The sequence below is a fragment of the Helicoverpa zea genome, chromosome 30, assembly GCF_022581195.2.
Source record: "Helicoverpa zea isolate HzStark_Cry1AcR chromosome 30, ilHelZeax1.1, whole genome shotgun sequence".
NCBI lineage: Eukaryota > Metazoa > Arthropoda > Insecta > Lepidoptera > Noctuidae > Helicoverpa > Helicoverpa zea.
The window spans coordinates 1,818,700-1,839,160 of NC_061481.1; the positions used below are offsets into that span (position 1 = coordinate 1,818,700).

Sequence of the window (20,461 nt, forward strand, 5' to 3'; positions counted from 1 at the left end):
TTTCAAACTATGTCTGTACCAAATTTCACACAAATCGGTTCAGTAGTTTAGGCGTGAAGAAAAGACAGACAGACAGACAGACAGACAGACAGAGTTACTTTCGCATTTATAATATTAGTTTGGATTTATTAATAATGTTAATTATACCCAGATAATTCTAAAATAGCCTTCTCCAAAGTTGCGAGCTTTTTTGTTTATTTTTATTGTTGTTCACTTCTACTTCACGTTATTTGACAGTTTTCATATATTATTATCCAAGACTAAAAACTCTCAGAAATTGTTGCTTTTCAACACGCTGAATTAAATATGTTCCAAGGATCAAAGCACCATGAAAATTGGCAGCTAAATGTGGTTTACATGACAATCCTACTAATATTATAAATTTGACTAAATTACTATAAATGTGAAAGTTTGTGAGAGTCTATGGATGTACCTATGTTTGTTAATCTTTCACGCAAAAACGGCTGGACTGATTTGGTTGAAAAATATTTAGATAAATGATACCTTGGATTAGCACATAGGCTATTTTTTATCAACACACTGTGGAGGTGATCTGATGATGGAGAACTTCATATCAAGACTCGTTAGAAAGTCTTGTAATGATTTTCCATTATAAAAGCGTATTGGTAAGTGTAAAATCTATCCGTCGTACCACTAAAAGCTTTAAAACGTCTGTTGAACACTTGTCAAAAAAATGACAGATAATGACGTTGAAATAAGGTCCGTCTTGAAGCCACACTTTTTTTTAGAGAGATGTTCAACAGATATTAAATGTGTAAGTTTTTGTATAGTTATCGGCACGAATCTTGAGCTCTGACCTACATCTGCGCAGAAGTAATTTATTGGGTCCCTTTTGTGGTATGAAGTGAGGCGCGGGGGCGGGCTAAAGCGGTGATTGGTCCGCAGTGCATCGCGTCATAGCCGTCACTCGGGATTGGTTCTTTGCTAATAAATCACTTCTGCGCAGTTGTAGGTCAGAGCTCAAGATTCGTGCCGGTAACTATAGTAAGGAAGTTTTTGTCCATTTCAGAGCTTGTTCTCTATAGCTGCTGGGTTACCAGGGTATGTGCTTACCGGTACATCGGTTGGGGTCTAGCGGCGAGGCGGCGGCGGAGGGCGGCGACTGTGCCGCCTGCTCGGCCAACGCCTCCGCCAAGTGAGCCACGCCCGCGTCCTGGAAACATTATAATATATTACATTAATACACAATAGAATATATTACGTCAATATCTATATCTAAATCTATACATATACAAAATAAAGTCGTCGTTTCAAAAAATAGTTAAAAAAACTAAAAACACGCTTTACAAACACGCACGATTATGATTCAAAATCAAAAGTCACTTATTCAAAGCAGGCTGCAAAAGAGCACTTTTCGAATGTCAGAAATTGACAAAGACAGCCCCCAAAACGCCCACCCTTCACCACTTCCTATGTGTATTTGCTGGGAAGAAGAAGTGATGGAACAAACTCCCTAGCAACATATACAAAAGAAAGTCATGCTATTTACACCACTAATAACTCAAAAAATAGTTTAAAAAACTAAAAAAACACACTTTTGATTTTAATTCCAGTCCGCCATCTTGGGGAGGCTGCCATATTGGATTTGTAATGACGTTTCTTAGCTATCTAGCCATGTATTGTCATCAGAACTCAGAGCGTGTGCGAAATTTCATCCTAATCGAAGGCCGGGAAGTGAGTCAAATTATGATTCCAAGATTTTCATACATACATAGTTAGTTAGTTACAAATGAAACTAATAAAAGCATGTTGATAAAAATAGTTGAACCGGACCGGAGGTACATTTTAATGTTAGTGTAGAAGTAATTTTAAGTACACCTAGTAATTTTCTACAGATTGAGCAAATGCATGAGACCTTGTATCTCAATAACGACGCATAGTATAGTACAGCATACTAGTAGCTTAGGATAGTACACTATAGCACAGTATAGCTTTATATAGCATACTATAGCATAGTATCGCTTCCTATAGCACAGTATAGCATACTATAGCATCATATAGCATTCTATAGGTCACTATAGCTTACTATAGCATCGCATAGCATAGTATATCTCACCTGTATCTGATTATTAGATAGGTCCAGAAGCTGTATTCTCGCGTTGTACCTCAGAAGCGACGCTAGTTGCGCCGCATCGCTCACTGATAGCCTATTATCGCCCAGCCGTAGCTCTCGTATAGAGCTGTTTGATTTCAATGCTATTACTGTGGAAAGAGAGAGAAGAAATATGTGTTAAGAAAGTAATGTAAAGGGGTTACCGGGGGACTATTAAAACACGTTTGTTTTCCGCAATAGACTAACTTTATTTTTTTAATTCACATAGAGAATGAGACACACGTAGATGGCGCCACTAACCTAGGAACCACAGATACTTAACGCATAGGAACTTATTTTGTTACACATACAAACTTATTTTAACACCCCTACTTAACAAAATAAATGTAATTCTAAACAGATTACAAAGTTTTTTTATTTAGCTTTAATTCCCAGCATGTGCATGAACTTATAATGTTTAGTTGACATGAGACCCTTTGTTAACAAGTCAGCAGGCATTTCTTGAGTAGAAATATATTCAATATTAATTAATTTATTTTCAACTGCATCTCTAACATAATGGAAACGAACATCAATATGTTTAGATCGAGTATGTGACTGATGACTTGTTGCTAATTTTAATGCACTTTGATTATCACACTTCAATTTAATTACACATTTTTGACCAGTAAGCTCATACATAAGATTACCTAAGTATACAGCTTCTCTAGACGCCTCTGAAAGGGCAACATATTCTGCCTCAGTACTGGACAAGGAGACAGTCTTTTGTTTTTTACTTTGCCAGGAAATTACAGAGCCACTCATTACAAAACAAAATCCAGTATAAGATTTACGATCTAGACTATCACTAGCCCAGTCTGCATCAACAAAACCAGTCAGCTCTACATTATCCTTATGATACATTAGACAATAATGTTTTGTTTTTTGTAAATATTTCAATATTCGTTTTGCATAATTGAAATGAGTCTCATTATAGCAGTTATTGAACTGGCTGAGGTAACTAAGAGAATATGACAAGTCTGGTCTAGTTAAAACTGCCAGGTACATAAGGCTTCCAATAAGCTTTTGATATGGAATGTTTGCTACAATATTTTCAGCCTTTTCTATGTTTAACTTACTCTCTATGGGTGTATCTACAGTTTTACAATTTGACATATTAAATTTTAACAACAATTGTTCTATATATTCCTGTTGATCTACAGTTATAGTTTTACATTCTTTGTTCACATGAATTCTCATACCTAAATAGCGTCTGACAGGACCTAAATCTTTCAGCTTAAATTCAGAACTTAATACCTTTTTTAATTTATCAGTTTCTGACACACTATTAGAAAAAATCAAAAAATCATCAACATATACAGCAACAATAACTTTAACATTCCCATAAAAATATGTAAACAAGCATGGTTCAAATTTACTTATTTTAAAACCAAAATTTAACAAACAATCTTTCACCTTCTCATACCATATTAAAGAGGATTGTTTCAGCCCATATATGGCTCTTTTTAATTTCAATACCTTTCCAACCTGCTTATTTACAAAACCTTCTGGAATACACATGTAAATATTTTCTTTCAAATGACCATTTAAGAAAGCTGTTGTGACATCTAGATGTGATATATCCATATCCCACTGTACACTCAAAGCAAATAACAGTCTCAATGTGGAATGTTTTACAACAGGGGAAAAAGTGTTCTCATAATCTATACCACGCCATTGGGTAAAACCTTTAGCCACGAGTCTGGCACGATACCGCACTTTATCACTCACATCTAGTTTTTTATTTAGCACCCACTTGTTTTGCACTATTGATCCACTGCTTGGCATATCAACAATTTCCCACGCATTGTTGTCCTTGAACGACTGTAGCTCCTCCCGCATGGCCTCTCTCCACTGCTCAGCCTCTGGTCCATTCATTGCTTCTGAGAAGTCTACTTGTTCAACATCTGGGCTAGAATTAGAAATACAGATATTACCAAACCCATAACGTTCTGGAGGTCTTCGAGTTCTCTTACTTTGTTCTGATTCTGGAACTGGTTGTAACTCATTTGTTGAGATATCTGCCTCCGTGCTTGTGGTGGTTGTATCATCATTGTTAACACTAGATGGATCAGTGTACATGGATGTATCTGAATCTGAGTCATGGAGAGATTCATTCACTGAAGACTCCCCTACTGAATCTCTGCCATCTTCATTTGTTGCCGGAGATTCCTGCTCTTCAACAACATCCTGAATCCATTCTCCTAAGTCATCCTTAACAATTTCCGGTGATACTGTTTTTTCTTCCATTACTATAATATCTCTCTTTATAGTTACAATATTTTTAATTGGATCATATACACGATATCCCTTTACTGTCTCTGAAAAACCTACTAAAATGTGCATGGTAGCCTTCTTGTCCCATTTCAATCTTCTTTCCTTGGGAACGTGTACCATTACAGGGCTCCCAAACAGACGTATATGACTGAGATCTGGTTTCTTATTATACCACGCTTCATAGGGTGTTTTATTTCCTAAACTTGAAGTTACAGATCTATTTTTTAAATATACCGCTGTATGAGCCGCTTCAGCCCAAAACTTCTTTTCTAAATTGGCATCAAATAGTAAACATCGTGCTTTCTCTACAATGGTTCGGTTGGCCCGTTCACAGACCCCATTTTGTTCTGGCGTGTACGCGTTTGTCTTTTGGTGGATGATACCTTCTTTCAGTAAGTAATTCTCCATCTCACCACTACAAAACTCACCACCATTATCAGTACGCAATGTCTTTATCTTCTTTTTCTGTTGATTCTCAACCATTGCTTTAAAGTCCCTGAATATCTTGAAAACTTCATTCTTATGCTTGTGGAAGTATATGAAAGTCATACGACTGTGATCATCTATGAATAAGACAAAATATTGAGCACCACCTATGGATTTTGTTTCCATTGGACCACATACGTCAGCATGTATTATCTGTAGGGTTTCTGTGCTTATTTGTCCAACATGAGTAAATGGTAGCCTTTTCTGTTTACCTTCGCAACAGGTCACACATTTAGACATTGTCATATCACTAGTATCCGGGTAAGACAATCCATCCACAATACCGTGCTTCATTTTATTTAAATCAGTGCTGTTAATATGTGCTAACCGCCTGTGCCAGAGCTCTGCACTTGCAACAGCTGGTGCAGCCACTGCTGCCAGCATACAATCTGCTATTGTAATGTCTAGCTTGTACACACCATTTGTTGACATTGCTGTAGCCACCAATACATTCTTATTGTTGCGAATATAGCATTTATTTTCTTCAAAAACAACTTTGTTTCCGTTTTTGATTAACTCACTCACTGATAAGAGGTTCGTTGTTAAGCTTGGCACGCATAACACATCTTTAACCATGATGTCGTAGTTATAATTTGTTGTTATCTGTACGTCTCCCGAACATAATACTGGCACTTTCATATTATTAGCAACAGTTATCTCAGATAAATACGGTGTAAAATTCGCATTCTTTATCCACTCTTTGTTGACCGTCATATGAGCACTAGCGCCGCTGTCCACGTACCATTCGTTTGAACTATATTTTCCATTCAAAAATACAACACTAAATGCATTTGATTGTTTCTGTTTTTGTAATAATGGACACTGGTTTCTGTAATGACCCGTTTGTTTGCACTTATAGCAAGTAATGGTCTTGTCACCTGTCACTGTCACTTTAGAGTTTGTCGATGACGAATTCCCGCCATTTTTCTGCTTGTAATGATGCTTTTTGTTTGCAGCGAATGCGGCGCCGGTGTTATCCACATCATTCTTAGAAACCTCCATATCAATCAATTTCGATTTTATTGCATCTGTTGTTATCTGCATACCAGAATGCTCTATAGCCATAATCATGGGCGAGAATCTTTCAGGCAAACCGGCTAATAACAAAGATCCGACCCACTCTTCTGTGATTGTAAATCCTGTGCCTTTTAATCTTTGAGCAGTTTCGACCAATTGCGTTACGTATGAAGTCATTGACTCGCAATTATCTAGTCGTAACGAGATTAAATGTCTTATTAGGGTTATTTTACGGGAAAAACCTGAGTCATCAAACATAGCCCTCAGTTTCGTCCATAACTCCAAAGATGTTTTTGTTTCTTTAATATGCACGTACAAACCCGGGTCAATTGTTAGCACTAACTTCGCCTTGGCTTTTGCGTCATCTGATGTTTTTTTCTCGAAACCGGCATCTGGCTCCGTTTTGATGTAATTCACGAGATTGTCCAGCACCAACAGATTTTCGACGGCAAAACACCACTCATCGTAATTTTCTCGTCCCTTCAATTTTGGAATGCTTTGAATATAGTTCACAGCCATATTTCCACGAAAAACAACTACTTTCGACTGTTTTATACTAAAACTCAGTAAAAAACCGAAAAATTATGGATATTTGCCCATAACCTATTAAAACACGTTTGTTTTCCGCAATAGACTAACTTTATTTTTTTAATTCACATAGAGAATGAGACACACGTAGATGGCGCCACTAACCTAGGAACCACAGATACTTAACGCATAGGAACTTATTTTGTTACACATACAAACTTATTTTAACAGGGACTGGATTGAGGAGGTCAGATAGGCAGTGGCTCCGGGTGACTGGATAGAGGAGTTAAAATAGGCAGTCGCTCTTTGTGGCACTCTGGTACTCAACTGTATCCGGTTAGACTGGAAGCCGACCTCAACATAGTTGGGAAAAGACTCGGGAGATGATGAATGTTAAAAAAGGGATCAGCTTCCAGTCTAACTGGATGTAGCTGAGTACCAGTATTTTACAAGAAGCGACTGCCCTATCTGACCTCCTCAACCCATTTACCCGAGCAACCTAATACTCCTTCAGAAGACTGGCGTCAGACTTACTGGCTTCTGACTACCCGTAACGACTGCCAAAAATGTTCACTGACAGCTGGGACTCTACGTGCCTATCGAAAGACCTCGTCATGATATGATCATCATGGTCATCCAGCCATGGATCCACAAAATCATATTATACATATTCACTTGTCTGCAAAACACTACTTTTTAAAGTCAAGATGTCCTGCTTGTGATCTCTCTCCGGTGGTGTCGGATTGTCGTCCCATCGCGCTATGAGAGTGAAGGAATAGTGAGTGCACCTGTGTCCAAGCAAATGTGCACAAACTATAATATGTCCTGCGCTGCAGATAGAGGTAAGTTACCTAAACACAATAAATACTCCCCACATAGGCTATGGCTAACTTCAAAATTGCAAAGTTATTTTACGAAGAACATCATCTGAGTAGCCTTTTCCCAGTTACATTGGGGTCGGCTTCCAGTCTAACCGGATGCAGCTGAGTACTAGTGCAAGGACCGACTGCCCATCTGACCTTCTCAACCCAGTTACTTGGGCAACCCAATACCCCTTGGTCAGACTACCTTTAACGACTGCCAAGAATGTTCATTGATAGCCGGGACCTACAGTTTAACGTGCCATCCGAAACACAGTCTTTGGTGTCCAAGATATACTTAGGAGGGCACTTACCCAGACACAATAAAGGCTCGCCACACAAGCTGACCCGCTGCAGACACAACGCGCGTAGAGTGCACGTGTGAGCGCGCAGCGAGCGCGCTAGTACGGGCGCGTGAGACGCCTCTAATGGGGCGTCTGTCACTTCTAGTTCTGTTAGGTCTGCGCTCTGGAGTGACGGAAAAAATATGGTAATTAGTATATTATATAACAAATAATACATACATATTCAGGGTTACTGGTAAGCAGACCGCATCCTTTCATGAGGTGATAGTATAGGTCAATACGGACAAATTTGACCATGGCATACACTGGACAAAAGTTAACCCGTTTCAAGATAATCGAATTTCAAGATCAGTCGTCTAGGTACACGTATAAATTTTTATTATTAGTCAAAAGTCTCGTTTTTGTGGATTTTTGTGTGTTTATGGATAGAAGATGAATCACTTCATAATAACAAACCATAAAACTACAAATCACAGAGGAAATTATAGCGAACAGCAATTACTTTTTTAGTAGCTATTTTCTCAAAAATATTACTCTTCATTTTTTTGTGCAGAATACTTAAAAAACATCTACATTTATCTAGCTATCCAAAAGGCACAAAACACACACAAATCCGCAAAAACGAGACTTTTAACTAATAATAAAAATTTATACGTGTACCTAGACGATTTGTTAAGAAAAGATCTTGAAATTCGATTATCTTGAAACGGGTTAACTTTTGTCCAGTGTATGCCATGGTCAAATTTGTCCGTATTGACCTATACTATCACCTCATGAAAGGATGCGGTCTGCTTACCAGTAACCCTGTATAGTTTTCAAGGTATTTATCTATGGGCTTAAAAATAAGATTTTAGGTAATTCAAATAAATAAAAATATTATAAGTTGAAAGTTGTTCTGTAAAAGAAACTACAGGATGGATTTTGAGCCTGATACGAGCCTTGGCAGCGACAAAGCTTATAGGTGAAGACATAAGATTTGATATTGATAAGAATGACATATGCAGTTTGCAGTAACACAGCTTATGGGTACATGAGAAAATCATTGATAGGCTACTTTTTAAACAGTTGAAGGAAATACATAGTTCCGCTGTATAGTTGGAACTTCTTCAGTTACCCGAAGAAAAAGCCAGTAGTCTTCAACGAAAAATGGGCTATTTAACACTGAAAGTTTTTTTTTCAAATTGAAACAGGCCATCCAACAAGTAGTATAAAATGCTTTATAAAAAGCTAAATATATAAATAGAACAGAAATGTTTAGTTTTGTAGTAGGACGAAGAAATACTCTATGGCCTCTTACCTTCTTAATCATTCTAGAAGCAGCCTGCCAGCCTCTGATGCCGAACTGTCTCGGCCCCGCTATGGACAGCACGTTCGCACTCTCATAGTACTCTATCATGTCGAATATCGCCTCCTGGAATCAGTCAAAGTTAATCATCATCATCATGGAAGCCCCACGGAAGAAAAAGAATGAGTGAAGTGCCACTGAGCCGATACTCCATAGACACTCTTGGAATCATCATCCTCCGCGCCTTTTCCCCAACTATGTTGGGGTCCGCTTCCAGTCTAACCGTATGCAGCTGAGTAATAGTGTTCTACAAGGAGCGACTGCCCTATCTGACCTTCTCAACCCAGTTACCTGGGCAACCCAATACCCCCTTGGTTGGAGGTGTCAGACTTACTGGCTTCTGACTACAAAGTCAAAGCAAGACCCAAAAAAAGTCTACTCAAGCAAAGCATCACTCACCGCGCCCACGTCGTCGATAGTAGCATGGTCTATCTAGAGTCTTCTGAACTGGACTTTGCGCATGACGGCTTCTAAAGCATTGGCCGGTGATGGACCAGCTAGCCAGGGTCAGCCAGACCCAAAAAATTATCATCCTCCGAGCCTTTTTCCCAACTATGTTGGGGTCGAGCTTCCAGTTTAACCGGATGCAGCTGAGCACCAGTGCTCTACAAGGAGCAACTGCCTTATCTGACCTCCTCAACCACGTTACCCGGGCAACCCAATACCCCCTTGGTTAGACTGGTGTCAGACTAACTGGCTTCTGACTACAATGTTAAAGCAAGACCCAAAGAAAAGTCTACTCAAATAGATCATCACTCACCGCGCCTTCGTCGTCGATGGTAGCATGGTCTATCTCTAGTCTTCTGAACTGGACTTTGCGCATGACGGCTTCTAAAGCATCGGCCGGTGATGGGCCGGCTAGCGAGCATTCTGCCAAGGTCAGCCGGGGGGCTCGCGAGCCGCCGCCGATTGCGTTGTCTGGTAGATCCTGGAAGAGAAGACGTGGTTGGTTAATAAAGGGAGCAAAATATGTAAAGTTAATTACATATTTTATACCTTACATTCATGTCGTAGAGTTTCGCGAAGCAAGGCCTGATTCCATAATTTACTTTTGATACGTGGTTGGCTCATAATGAGGATTGGTTGGTCCCCTAATTAGAAGCTAGAACGGGAACGGGCTTAACTATTACCGACTGAACCCCTGTTTGTCAGTATGACGAATCAAATTAGAAGAAATCAATCAATGTATTTAGGGTTTGCAACTAGAATCAAACTTAGTTATATTTTTGACATTCATAAGTGCTAGTAAAGGCCTAAATGAAATAAATGATTTGACTTTGACTTTTATAAGCCATCTATTTTTTTGACATTTCTATCCGCGTCATCAGCAGTACTTTTGTTTTGGTGAAAACCCTCTGTGAGTATCAGAATCTTGTTGACTTGCTGAAACCCACCATGTCCCTTCTAGAGCCCTTGGTGTAACTCGCGCGAACAACCCCGCACCCTAAGGCTTACTGCTGGACTTACTGTCGATCTTTGAGAATCATCACCAGGCCTGAACTAATCACGTTGAAATACATACCCGTATCTGCTGCAGCACGGTGTCGATACATGGAGTGTCGTGTCGTCTGCACGCCTCCAAGTATTCAGCAGCCAACTGCGATTTCGTTGTCGTCGGTACTGAGGACAAACAGACAGACGTATGTTAGTGGTATTCTAATAATTAACTTTTATTTTGGGTCGATGTCCTCCTAGCCGATTATCGGCTACAGCGGCTGTTCTCATGTAAAGAGATTAGTCAATTGCGCAGGACATTTTAAAGTGAAGACACAGGTGCACTCACTATTCCTTCAGTCTCATAGCCCGATGGGACGACAATCCGACACCACCGGAGAGAGATCAGAGACGCAGGACCGACATTTACGTGCTCTCCGATGCACGGGTGTATCAATCACCAACTTCCAGACTACGTTTAAGTTTTACCAATGCTATGACGAGGTGCGGGAAAATTCAAATATACTGTGGCGGACTAAAACCTTTATACCTTCCTACCTTTTTGTGTGCGTGTTTTATTTTATATTTTATTAATTTTTCTCCGTCAAAAATGGTCTGACAGATTACAAATACTTTTACAATCTTGCTGAAGCATTTTTATTAAATACAGTCCTATTCAGGCCTGCGTAGTACGCTTAGATGCTACATTGGTGACCCCGACGTGATCTATTCAAACACAAGCGGTGAGCGATTTTACAAAAATGTCGGAGCCAGAAATTTTTTCCGACGCTGACAGTAAGTGCGAAGTATCGAAAGTCGGACTTCCAATGCGTTGTCCGCCCTTTTGTCCGGAAGAACCAGCTGTATGGTTCGCCCAAATAGAGGGCCAGTTTGTCCTAGGAAGAATAAGTAGCGATACGACAAAATTCTATACCGTGGTTACTCAACTAGAAACGAAGTACGCAATGCAGGTTAAAGACATTATCACAAAGCCGCCAGAGACAAATAAGTATGAAAAATTAAAAACTGAATTAATTAATCGTCTTTCTGCGTCACAGGAGAAGCGGATCCAGCAATTATTAATCCATGAGGAGCTAGGTGACCGCCGGCCTTCTCAGTTTCTACGGCATCTACAAAATTTAGCTGGACCCGCTGGTGCTTCGGATTTTGTGAAAAGTCTGTGGACTAACCGCTTGCCGCAAAATATACAGACAGTGATTGCTTCACAGATTGCCGACCTGCCGGTAGAAAAGCTAGCAGAGATTGCTGACCGGGTGTACGACATTGTACCATGCACCCCGCAAGTCGCTGCCACCTCTGCATCTACCAGCACCGCGCCGGACTTGGTCAAAGAAGTAAGCGAACTTACAAAACAAGTTGCCCGGCTGTCATCGCAAATGAACAGCAAGTGGAGAGGGCGCTCTCGCTCTCGCTCACAGTCTCGGCACAACCAAAGAAGGTATTATCGCGGTCGCTCTAATAACTCTAGGACTCCACAGCCACCACCGAACCACCCGCATTGCTACTACCACTACACCTTTGGAGACAAGGCAAACAAGTGTAGACAACCATGCACATTTACGTCGGAAAACGCAAAGGGCGGTCGCTAGTAGCGGCCAACGACTGCCCCTCTTCAACAGGCCGTTTGTTTGTAACCGACCGAAATACGAAAATGCAATTCCTGGTGGATACTGGCTCAGACTTGTGTGTTTTCCCTCGGTCGGTAGTAAAAACGCCGGTGAAACTGTCAAAATTCGATTTGGTTGCAGCTAATAATACGATGATACACACATACGGGCCAACACAGCTACGACTCAACTTGGGGCTCAGAAGGGACTTCACATGGAAGTTCACGGTAGCTGACGTTTCTCGACCGATTATAGGGGTCGACTTCCTAAGTTTTTATAATTTACTTGTCGACTGCCGAAATCAGAGATTGATAGATAACACTACGACACTATCGGTTCCAGGAGCCCATTGCAAGTCATCGGACGACATTGCATCCGTGAAGGCAGTAGTCGGTGATACAGATTACCATAAAATACTTCGTGAGTATCCAGAAATCACCCGACCACCAGGAACACATGTACTGGGTAAGCACAACACGGTGCACCACATAAGAACCACTCCAGGCCCACCGGTAGCAAGCAAACCTCGACGTCTCGATCCAGCTCGAACATTAATCGCCAAGAAGGAATTCGAAGAGATGCTAGCAAGTGGTGTGGCCAGACGGTCGGAGAGCGCCTGGTCCGCTCCTCTTCACCTGGTGAAGAAAAAAGACGACGGATGGAGACCATGTGGCGACTACAGGGCACTAAATGCTAGGACGATACCAGACAGGTATCCTATACGCCACATCCACGATTTCTCCTACCAGCTATCAGGGTGCACAGTATTCTCCACCATAGATCTTGTCAAAGCCTATAATCAGATAAGAACAAATCCAGACGACATTCCGAAGACCGCCATCACTACGCCTTTCGGTCTTTACGAGTTTCCATTTATGACCTTTGGTTTAAGGAACGCCGCTCAGACATTCCAAAGGTTCATCGATGAAGTGCTGCTCGGTTTAGAGTTTTGTTATGGGTATATCGACGATATCCTAGTATTCTCGCAGACCCATGAACAGCACGAGCGGCATTTAAGGCAGTTATTCGCCCGTTTAAGAGAATACGGGGTAGTGGTAAACACTTCAAAGTGTCACCTCGGACAGTCAGAGGTAACGTTTCTAGGATACCATGTGTCAGCTGCAGGAACAAAACCTCTAAGTACCAAGATACAGGCTATCCAAGAGTATCCAGTTCCCAAGACGGTCAAGGACCTTCGTAGATTTTTAGGTGTCATTAATTTTTACCGTCGATTCGTCCCAAACGCGGCCAAATTACAAGCCCCATTGAACGCAATACTAGCCGGTCCGAAAATCAAAGGAGCACATCCAGTCAATATGACTCCAGAACTCCTCAAAGCATTCGAAGACATCAAGACTTCATTATCCAACGCAACCCTACTGGCTCATCCGGATCCTTCAGCTGAGTTGGCCATCGTTACTGACGCGTCTGATACTGCTATCGGCGCTGTCCTGCAACAGCGAAGAGAAGCTAACTGGGAACCTCTAGCCTTTTATTCGCACAAACTAAATGGTGCTCAAAGAAAATACAGCCCGTACGACCGCGAGTTGTTAGCGGTATATGAAGCAGTGAAGTACTTTCGACATATGGTCGAGGCAAGAGACTTCGCGATCTTCACCGACCATAAACCACTGATGTTTGCTTTCAAGTCGAACAGAGACAGCTATTCACCAAGGCAATTCAGATACCTAGACTTTATAGGGCAATTTACTACCGATATAAGGTATATCCCGGGCAAGGAAAATGTGGTTGCTGATGCATTGTCACGAATCGAGGAAGTGTCACCGACAATAAACTTTGAAGATCTTGCAAAATTCCAGGAAACAGATCCAGAACTGCAAGACCTCATTCGAAATGGGTCCTCACTGAAGCTGGAAAAGGTTGCTACACCAACTGGCAACGCACAAGTTCTATGTGACACTAGCTCGGCTACGCCCCGACCGTATTTGACACCACAACTCCGGAAGCAAGCCTTTGAATCGTTGCACAATTTGCATCACCCTGGATGTTCAGCTACAGTGCGACTGGTGACGCAAAGCTATGTGTGGCCAGGGATCCGCAAAGACTGTAGAGAGTGGGCGAGGCAGTGTTTGCCATGTCAGACTTCTAAAGTCACTCGCCATACCAAATCCCCACCTTCCTCTTACCTAACCCCATCCTCTCGCTTCGCTCACATCCACCTCGACATCGTAGGACCGTTAACCCCTTCGTCTGATTACAGGTATTGTCTTACCGTCATCGATAGATTCACTCGATGGCCCGAGGCTTACCCCTTGAAGGACATCACGGCGGAGGCCTGCGCAGCAGCGCTGGTGGCCAATTGGGTGGCCCGCTTCGGCTGTCCGGCACGGGTGACCACTGACCGTGGCCGCCAATTCGAGAGTCACCTGTTCAAAGCTCTCTCTGCCTTGCTGGGGGCAGAGCATCTTCGCACCACTGCCTACCATCCAGCAGCGAATGGCATGGTGGAACGGCTGCATCGGCAGCTGAAAGCCGCCATCATGTGCCACACCTCTTCGCAGTGGACGGAAGCTCTTCCACTGGTACTACTCGGCATGCGTAACTCGTGGAAAGAAGACATCCAAGCTACGCCAGCCGAGCTCGTCTACGGGGAAGCACTACAGCTTCCCGGTCAGTTCATATCTATGCAAGTAGATTTCACCACAGCTGACGTCACCGAGTACGCAAATCGTTTACGACGTCACATGGCCAGCCTCACTCCGAAACCTGCAGCATGGCATAGCACGTCGCCCTTCTACGTGCCGCGAGATCTTCATTCCTGCTCCCACGTCTTCCTCCGTCGAGACCATGTACGACGTTCACTGGAACCACCGTACGCGGGGCCCTACAAGGTTCTACAGAGGCATGAAAAATATTTCACGATCGAGATACGGGGAAAGCCAAGCAACGTGTCAGTCGACCGCCTCAAACCAGCTTTCATAGCACGTGATGAGGCGCAGCATGAAATCACAAGAGCTGACACTACTAACACCAATACGACATCTGGGGCGAAAATAACGAGAAGCGGGCGTCGTGTAAAGTTCCCCGATTTTTATCGACCGTAGTCACGGTCTGGCCGGGGGGAACATGTGGCGGACTAAAACCTTTATACCTTCCTACCTTTTTGTGTGCGTGTTTTATTTTATATTTTATTAATTTTTCTCCGTCAAAAATGGTCTGACAGATTACAAATACTTTTACAATCTTGCTGAAGCATTTTTATTAAATACAGTCCTATTCAGGCCTGCGTAGTACGCTTAGATGCTACAATACAATCTTTTTTATTCTTATTCTCAAAAATATAACTAAGTTTGTTTCTAGTAGCAGCTATGGCCCGTAGATATAAACGTTATGCTAACATAGATTTGATATATAAAACCAAAGTTAATATAATGTTATTCTAAAAAAGCTGTCCAATGGAAAAAAATATATGAAGAGGAAAATTTTAGCTTAATTTCTAGAATAACAAAAGTGCACGATGCAAATAACCAACAAGGCACTTAAATTCCAAGTTCCTATAAATCTCGAACAGCTTATAAAATCTATGACGCCACCATTCCTTTTAAGACGTCATTAAATCTCAACATAGAACTCCATATATATATAAAAATGAATTGCTGTTCGTTAGTCTCGCTAAAACTCGAGAACGGCTGGGCCGATTGAGCTGATTTTAGTTTTAAAATGTTTGTCGTAGTCCAGGGTAGGTCTAAACGGTGAGCAAATAAGGAAAAAAAATTGCGAGTAAGATTCCCGGGACGGGAGTGATTAGACAAAACCCACTTTACGGAATGCCGCAGAACAACAAAAGTAAAGTACTAGGACAGCATAATTCACCTTAGTAAAGTATACCAATAACGAAATTTCGATGCAACTGCTCACCATGTACCAGGGTTGCATAACTTATATGAGTATACCAATACCAAGTGTAGGTAGACGCTACTGCTCACCATGTACCAGAGCAGCAAAAAATACACCGGGCGCGGGTAATACCGCGGGGAACGGCTAGTCTACATATACTTTAGTACTAATATCATAAAGCTGGAAGTTTGTATTGCACGCGGGAATCCCGGTAACTCCTGATTCGATTTCTAGTAGAAATCCTGTAGGAGATATCAAGTATTTCTAGTAGAAATCCTGTAGGAGATATCAAGTATTTCTAGTAGAAATCCTGTAGGAGATATCAAGTCAAATCGTGTATTTTTTTTATATGTATAGTTGAACGAAGTCACGCGAAACGGCTAGTGTCTAAATAACTTAAGAAGCTGTTTAGTAACTGATGATCAATGCCTAGAAATTTTGATTTTGCTGCGAAAAAGAATGAAGAAGTTGTGGAAGAAACTATCCAGCAACAAATGATCCAATAGGGTTTTATGCACGGAAGAAGGAAAGATAGCAGAGATGCCATAGGGAAGGTAGGTCAGGCGCCTTGTTGTAGGTTAAGCTACGCACCTTACGCGTGATCAGTTACTAGAACTAACGAAACTTTCGGGCTTCTAGTCAAATCAAAACTAATCGTCAAAGATTGGTCTTGATTGGTTGGTGATTTTATTTCGAAAACAATGGGCGTGCAAGGGTGGAGCTAGTAACTTTCCTCTTCGCCTTATTTTGGCGCGCTACCTTCTTAGGAGATTCTGCGTTAGGACAACTGCGCTAGTCATTTTGCTGTCCATGGTTTTATGTTAATTCCCAAACAACGCAGACGAAACCGCATAAAACAGCCAGTGCCCACAAACCTCTATTTGAACATAATGTACTTCTATGACGTCATATATGACATCACTGTGCCCGATATACGTGCATTTGCAATGGGGGTTGTAAACCTACTTGGTGAGACTGAGTCATGCTTTAAGGACATAGGAAAATAGGTCAGTAGCGTATTTGATTTATTGTGTGCTAGTTTTAATGTGTCCTGAAGGAATTATTACCCGTACCATGGTTTATTAAATATTTTTCATCTAATATAATAAAGCTGAAGAGATTGTTTGAAAACGCGCTAATATGATGACTGGACACATCACATCAAGATTCTTTCAGTGTTTGATAGCCTATTATAGAGAACCATAATAGGCTATCAAACACTGAAAGAATTCTATAATAATAAGAAAATAATAGAAGGCTATAATAGTCTTTCTAGACTATCAGCAGATCTTATATATCCGGGCGTAGAGAAATTCCCATGGAACGCGGGCGAAACCGCTAGCGAAAGCTAGAAGTAAATAATTATTTTTGTATGTCTGTAGCTAATAAACTCAAAAACTACTAGACAGATTAAAAACTCTTTCATCATTAGTAATTCCATATTAATTCAACAACGAAGCATATCAATTATTGAATGTTGTGTACAGGAATAATGGGACTCTAGATTTGTGTTCTGTTTCTTAACTTAACTGTATTCAATGTCTTACAGCCAGTTTCTTCATCAAAAGTTAAAGCCAAAGTAAAAGTCAAAGTAATGTCTAAAGTAAAAGTAACGGTCAAATTAAATTTTTCTATTAGTATTGCTGTCACTTTAGCCTTGAAAAAACGTATTTGACCGTTACTTTTACTTTAGACATTACTTTAACTTTAACTTTTGATGAAGAAACTGGCCGTTAGCCATCTTGTAGTTTGTTACTTTTACTAAATAAGATAAATTGAATTAAAAAGCTAGATTTTCACTGTGTGTGTCAGATGCGAAAAGTAGTTCCCTCGGGACGCATTTGAAATTGCAGCTAACACTAGTTACATAAGAACCAACCTCTCGAGTATGAGGGTGTGGGTTCGATTCCAGGTCAGGCAAGTACCAATGCAACTTTTCTAAGTTTGTATGTACTTTCTAAGTATATCTTGGACACCAATGGCTGATAAAAAGGTGAAGGAAAACATTTTGAGAAAACCTGGACTATTAAGTCTGAAATCAGCAACCCGCAGTGAGCAAGCGTGGTGATTAACGCTCAATCCTTCTCCGTGTGAGAGGAGGCCGCAGCCCAGCAGTGGGACGATACAAAGGCTGTAACAGTAATTAGTTACATACACGTCGCTTCGCTAACCACAGAGTTATCGTTTACAATGCAAATGTTATGAATGTAATAACAACAACGATTGACCTACATATATTATTTGCTTTTATTTGTTGTTATTTCTGGACGTGAGCCATTATGGAACTCTTGTAAATACTAATTACTGTTTTGTTGGTCTAGTAGTCGCATAACGCGAATTCTGTGCACTGTGTCTCGGGTTTGATTCCCGGGCCGTTATCGCTTTGTGGGTTGTCGCTCTTAAATGCTCACTAAATCGGTAAGGAGTTTGTGGCCATTGAGGCCAAGTAACAGCATGGATCAGAACTGGGCGATCCCAGTTACTACCACAGGACATCCCGCGAGAGGTTTCCCAATCACAAAGACCAAGCGAACAAGCGGCATAACCGTTAAACCTTTGCGGGGGTAAGAAGGGGGACATTACGGGGGTGCTTTCCAAATTCAAAGGTAAGTATATTTACTTTCTCGTCTATATAAAACACTGGTACTCAGCTACACCCGGTTAGACTGGAAGCCGACCCCAATATAGTTGGGAAAAAGGCTCGGAAGTTGATGGTCTATCTATATGAAATAAATACCGGTCCTCCTTACGAAACGTCAATAGCTATTAAGGTTCTAAGGATTTCGTCTTATGGAGAAGAAACTATAGGTATAGGGCAGTTTGCAACTCCATATATTTCCGTTATAATTAGCCTATTTCCAATAAACAGTTTTGCCTTTGACTTTGACCGATCAACACAGTTGTTACTTAGCCAAGGGCTCTTTAGCTCAATTGACACAATAAAATGGCGTCCACAGCCGATTTCGGCCACGGCGGCCGTTCTCATTTAAGGAGATCAGCCAGCTGCGCAGGACATATTATAGTGCACGAGCATTTGCGCAGACACAGGTGCACTCACTATTCCTTCACTCTCATAACCCGATGGGACGGCAATCCGACACGACCGGAAAGAGATCAGGCGCAGGACCGACATTTACGTGCTCTCCGATGCACGGGTGAATCAATCACCAACTTCCAGACTACGGGCTGCTTTGTGAAAGTTTAAGAAAGCCCACAAAGCGATTTCGGCCCGTCCCGGGAATCGAACCCGAGACCTCGTGCTCAGCAGCCGCGCTTGCGTCCACTAGACCAACGAGGCAATATAATAATTGACACAGTAACAAAGTATAATAACCACCACAGGACAAAAGAAGCGCGTGATAAAACACAATTGCTGATCATTATTAATACATACCGCAGATCTGTTATCTGTGCACACATTGTAAACAGAATAAGGCTGACTATAATAGATTGCTTGTTATCCTAAAAACTCATCTTCCCGAGCCTGTTTTCATCTGTGTTAGGGTCGGCTTCCAGTCTAACATGATGTAGCTGAGTACCAGTGTGCCACAAGGAGCGACTGCCCTATCTGACCTTCTCAACGCAGTTACCCGGACAACCTCTTGCTAGGTAAGACTTGTTAGACTTCTGACTGACCTGTAACGACTGCCAAAGATGTTCAATGATAGCCGGGACCTACAGTTTAACGTGCCCTCCGAAACACCCTATCATCTCCTCCGCCTTTTGGGGAAATTGGTTAAAAATAAACATATGCTTGCTCTATTCCTTTCCTGTTATCACACTAATATTGTAACGAACGTTTGTTCCTTCTGTACGCAAAAAGTACTCAATGGATTTTGTTTCTTGACACTCTTATATCAGAATCACATAAAGGCTACTTTTCATCCATATGCGAAAAGTAGTTTCCCTAGGACCCGAGGAAACAGCTAGTATTAGTACAGTCAACTTCAGGTCAGAGGTAACTGTTTTTATAGGAAAATCGTGCTTATTACTATTGAGTTAAGGTGCATGACAGTTACCACTGATGTGCAGTCTACTGTACACTATATTCCTAATGACATGTAAACTCTAGATGCACAGTTCGCGTGCAAGCGTCCTAGCGACACTATCAGCGGAAACCTCAGTGACATCACCGAATGACCTTCGAGCTCAGGGTCAAGGACAGTAAGGGTGCTGCACCACGTGGATTGATCATATCGACGGTTTGTTTAAATACTTACAAATGCAACAAACATGCATTTAGTTCTCGTGAAATAACAGTGAATTTTTATAAGCTATCTATCTATCTGTCCGTAGATTTGCGATTGGAGTTGAAATTTTAACTTAAACTCTATGTAAAATACGTATGTCAAACCATCTTTAATCGCTAAACAAAGGATAGATTTGTTACAGAAGTTTGCCCTTCTCACCTCGCACTCGTGCTGCAGTAGCTTTTGTTTCTACATTTTGAATATTGTGAATTCATCTTGACTATGATAGAATGAAAAAAACATCCGCAACATGGCCTAAAATCACATTTGTTGTACAAGAAATATTCTTTTCATTCTAATTTTCAGTATTTGCTGTTATAGCGGCAACAAAAATCTGCCTAAACTCTAATGGCCTTACTA

At 41.3% G+C, this 20,461-nt stretch overlaps 1 protein-coding gene across 1 annotated transcript in view; it reads right to left on the minus strand.

The window, feature by feature from the left end:
• The window catches only part of LOC124644428 (mucin-17), a 53,034-nt gene that overhangs the window by 11,653 nt on the left and 20,920 nt on the right, over positions 1-20,461 (minus strand). Inside the window, exons 2-7 of the mRNA XM_047183768.1 lie at positions 10,454-10,551; positions 9,692-9,859; positions 8,884-8,997; positions 7,596-7,749; positions 2,078-2,223; positions 1,075-1,174 (exon numbers count right to left, since the gene is read on the minus strand). Coding sequence (XP_047039724.1) covers positions 1,075-1,174; positions 2,078-2,223; positions 7,596-7,749; positions 8,884-8,997; positions 9,692-9,859; positions 10,454-10,551 — 780 coding nt within the window. The remainder of the gene's footprint in view (positions 1-1,074; positions 1,175-2,077; positions 2,224-7,595; positions 7,750-8,883; positions 8,998-9,691; positions 9,860-10,453; positions 10,552-20,461) is intronic.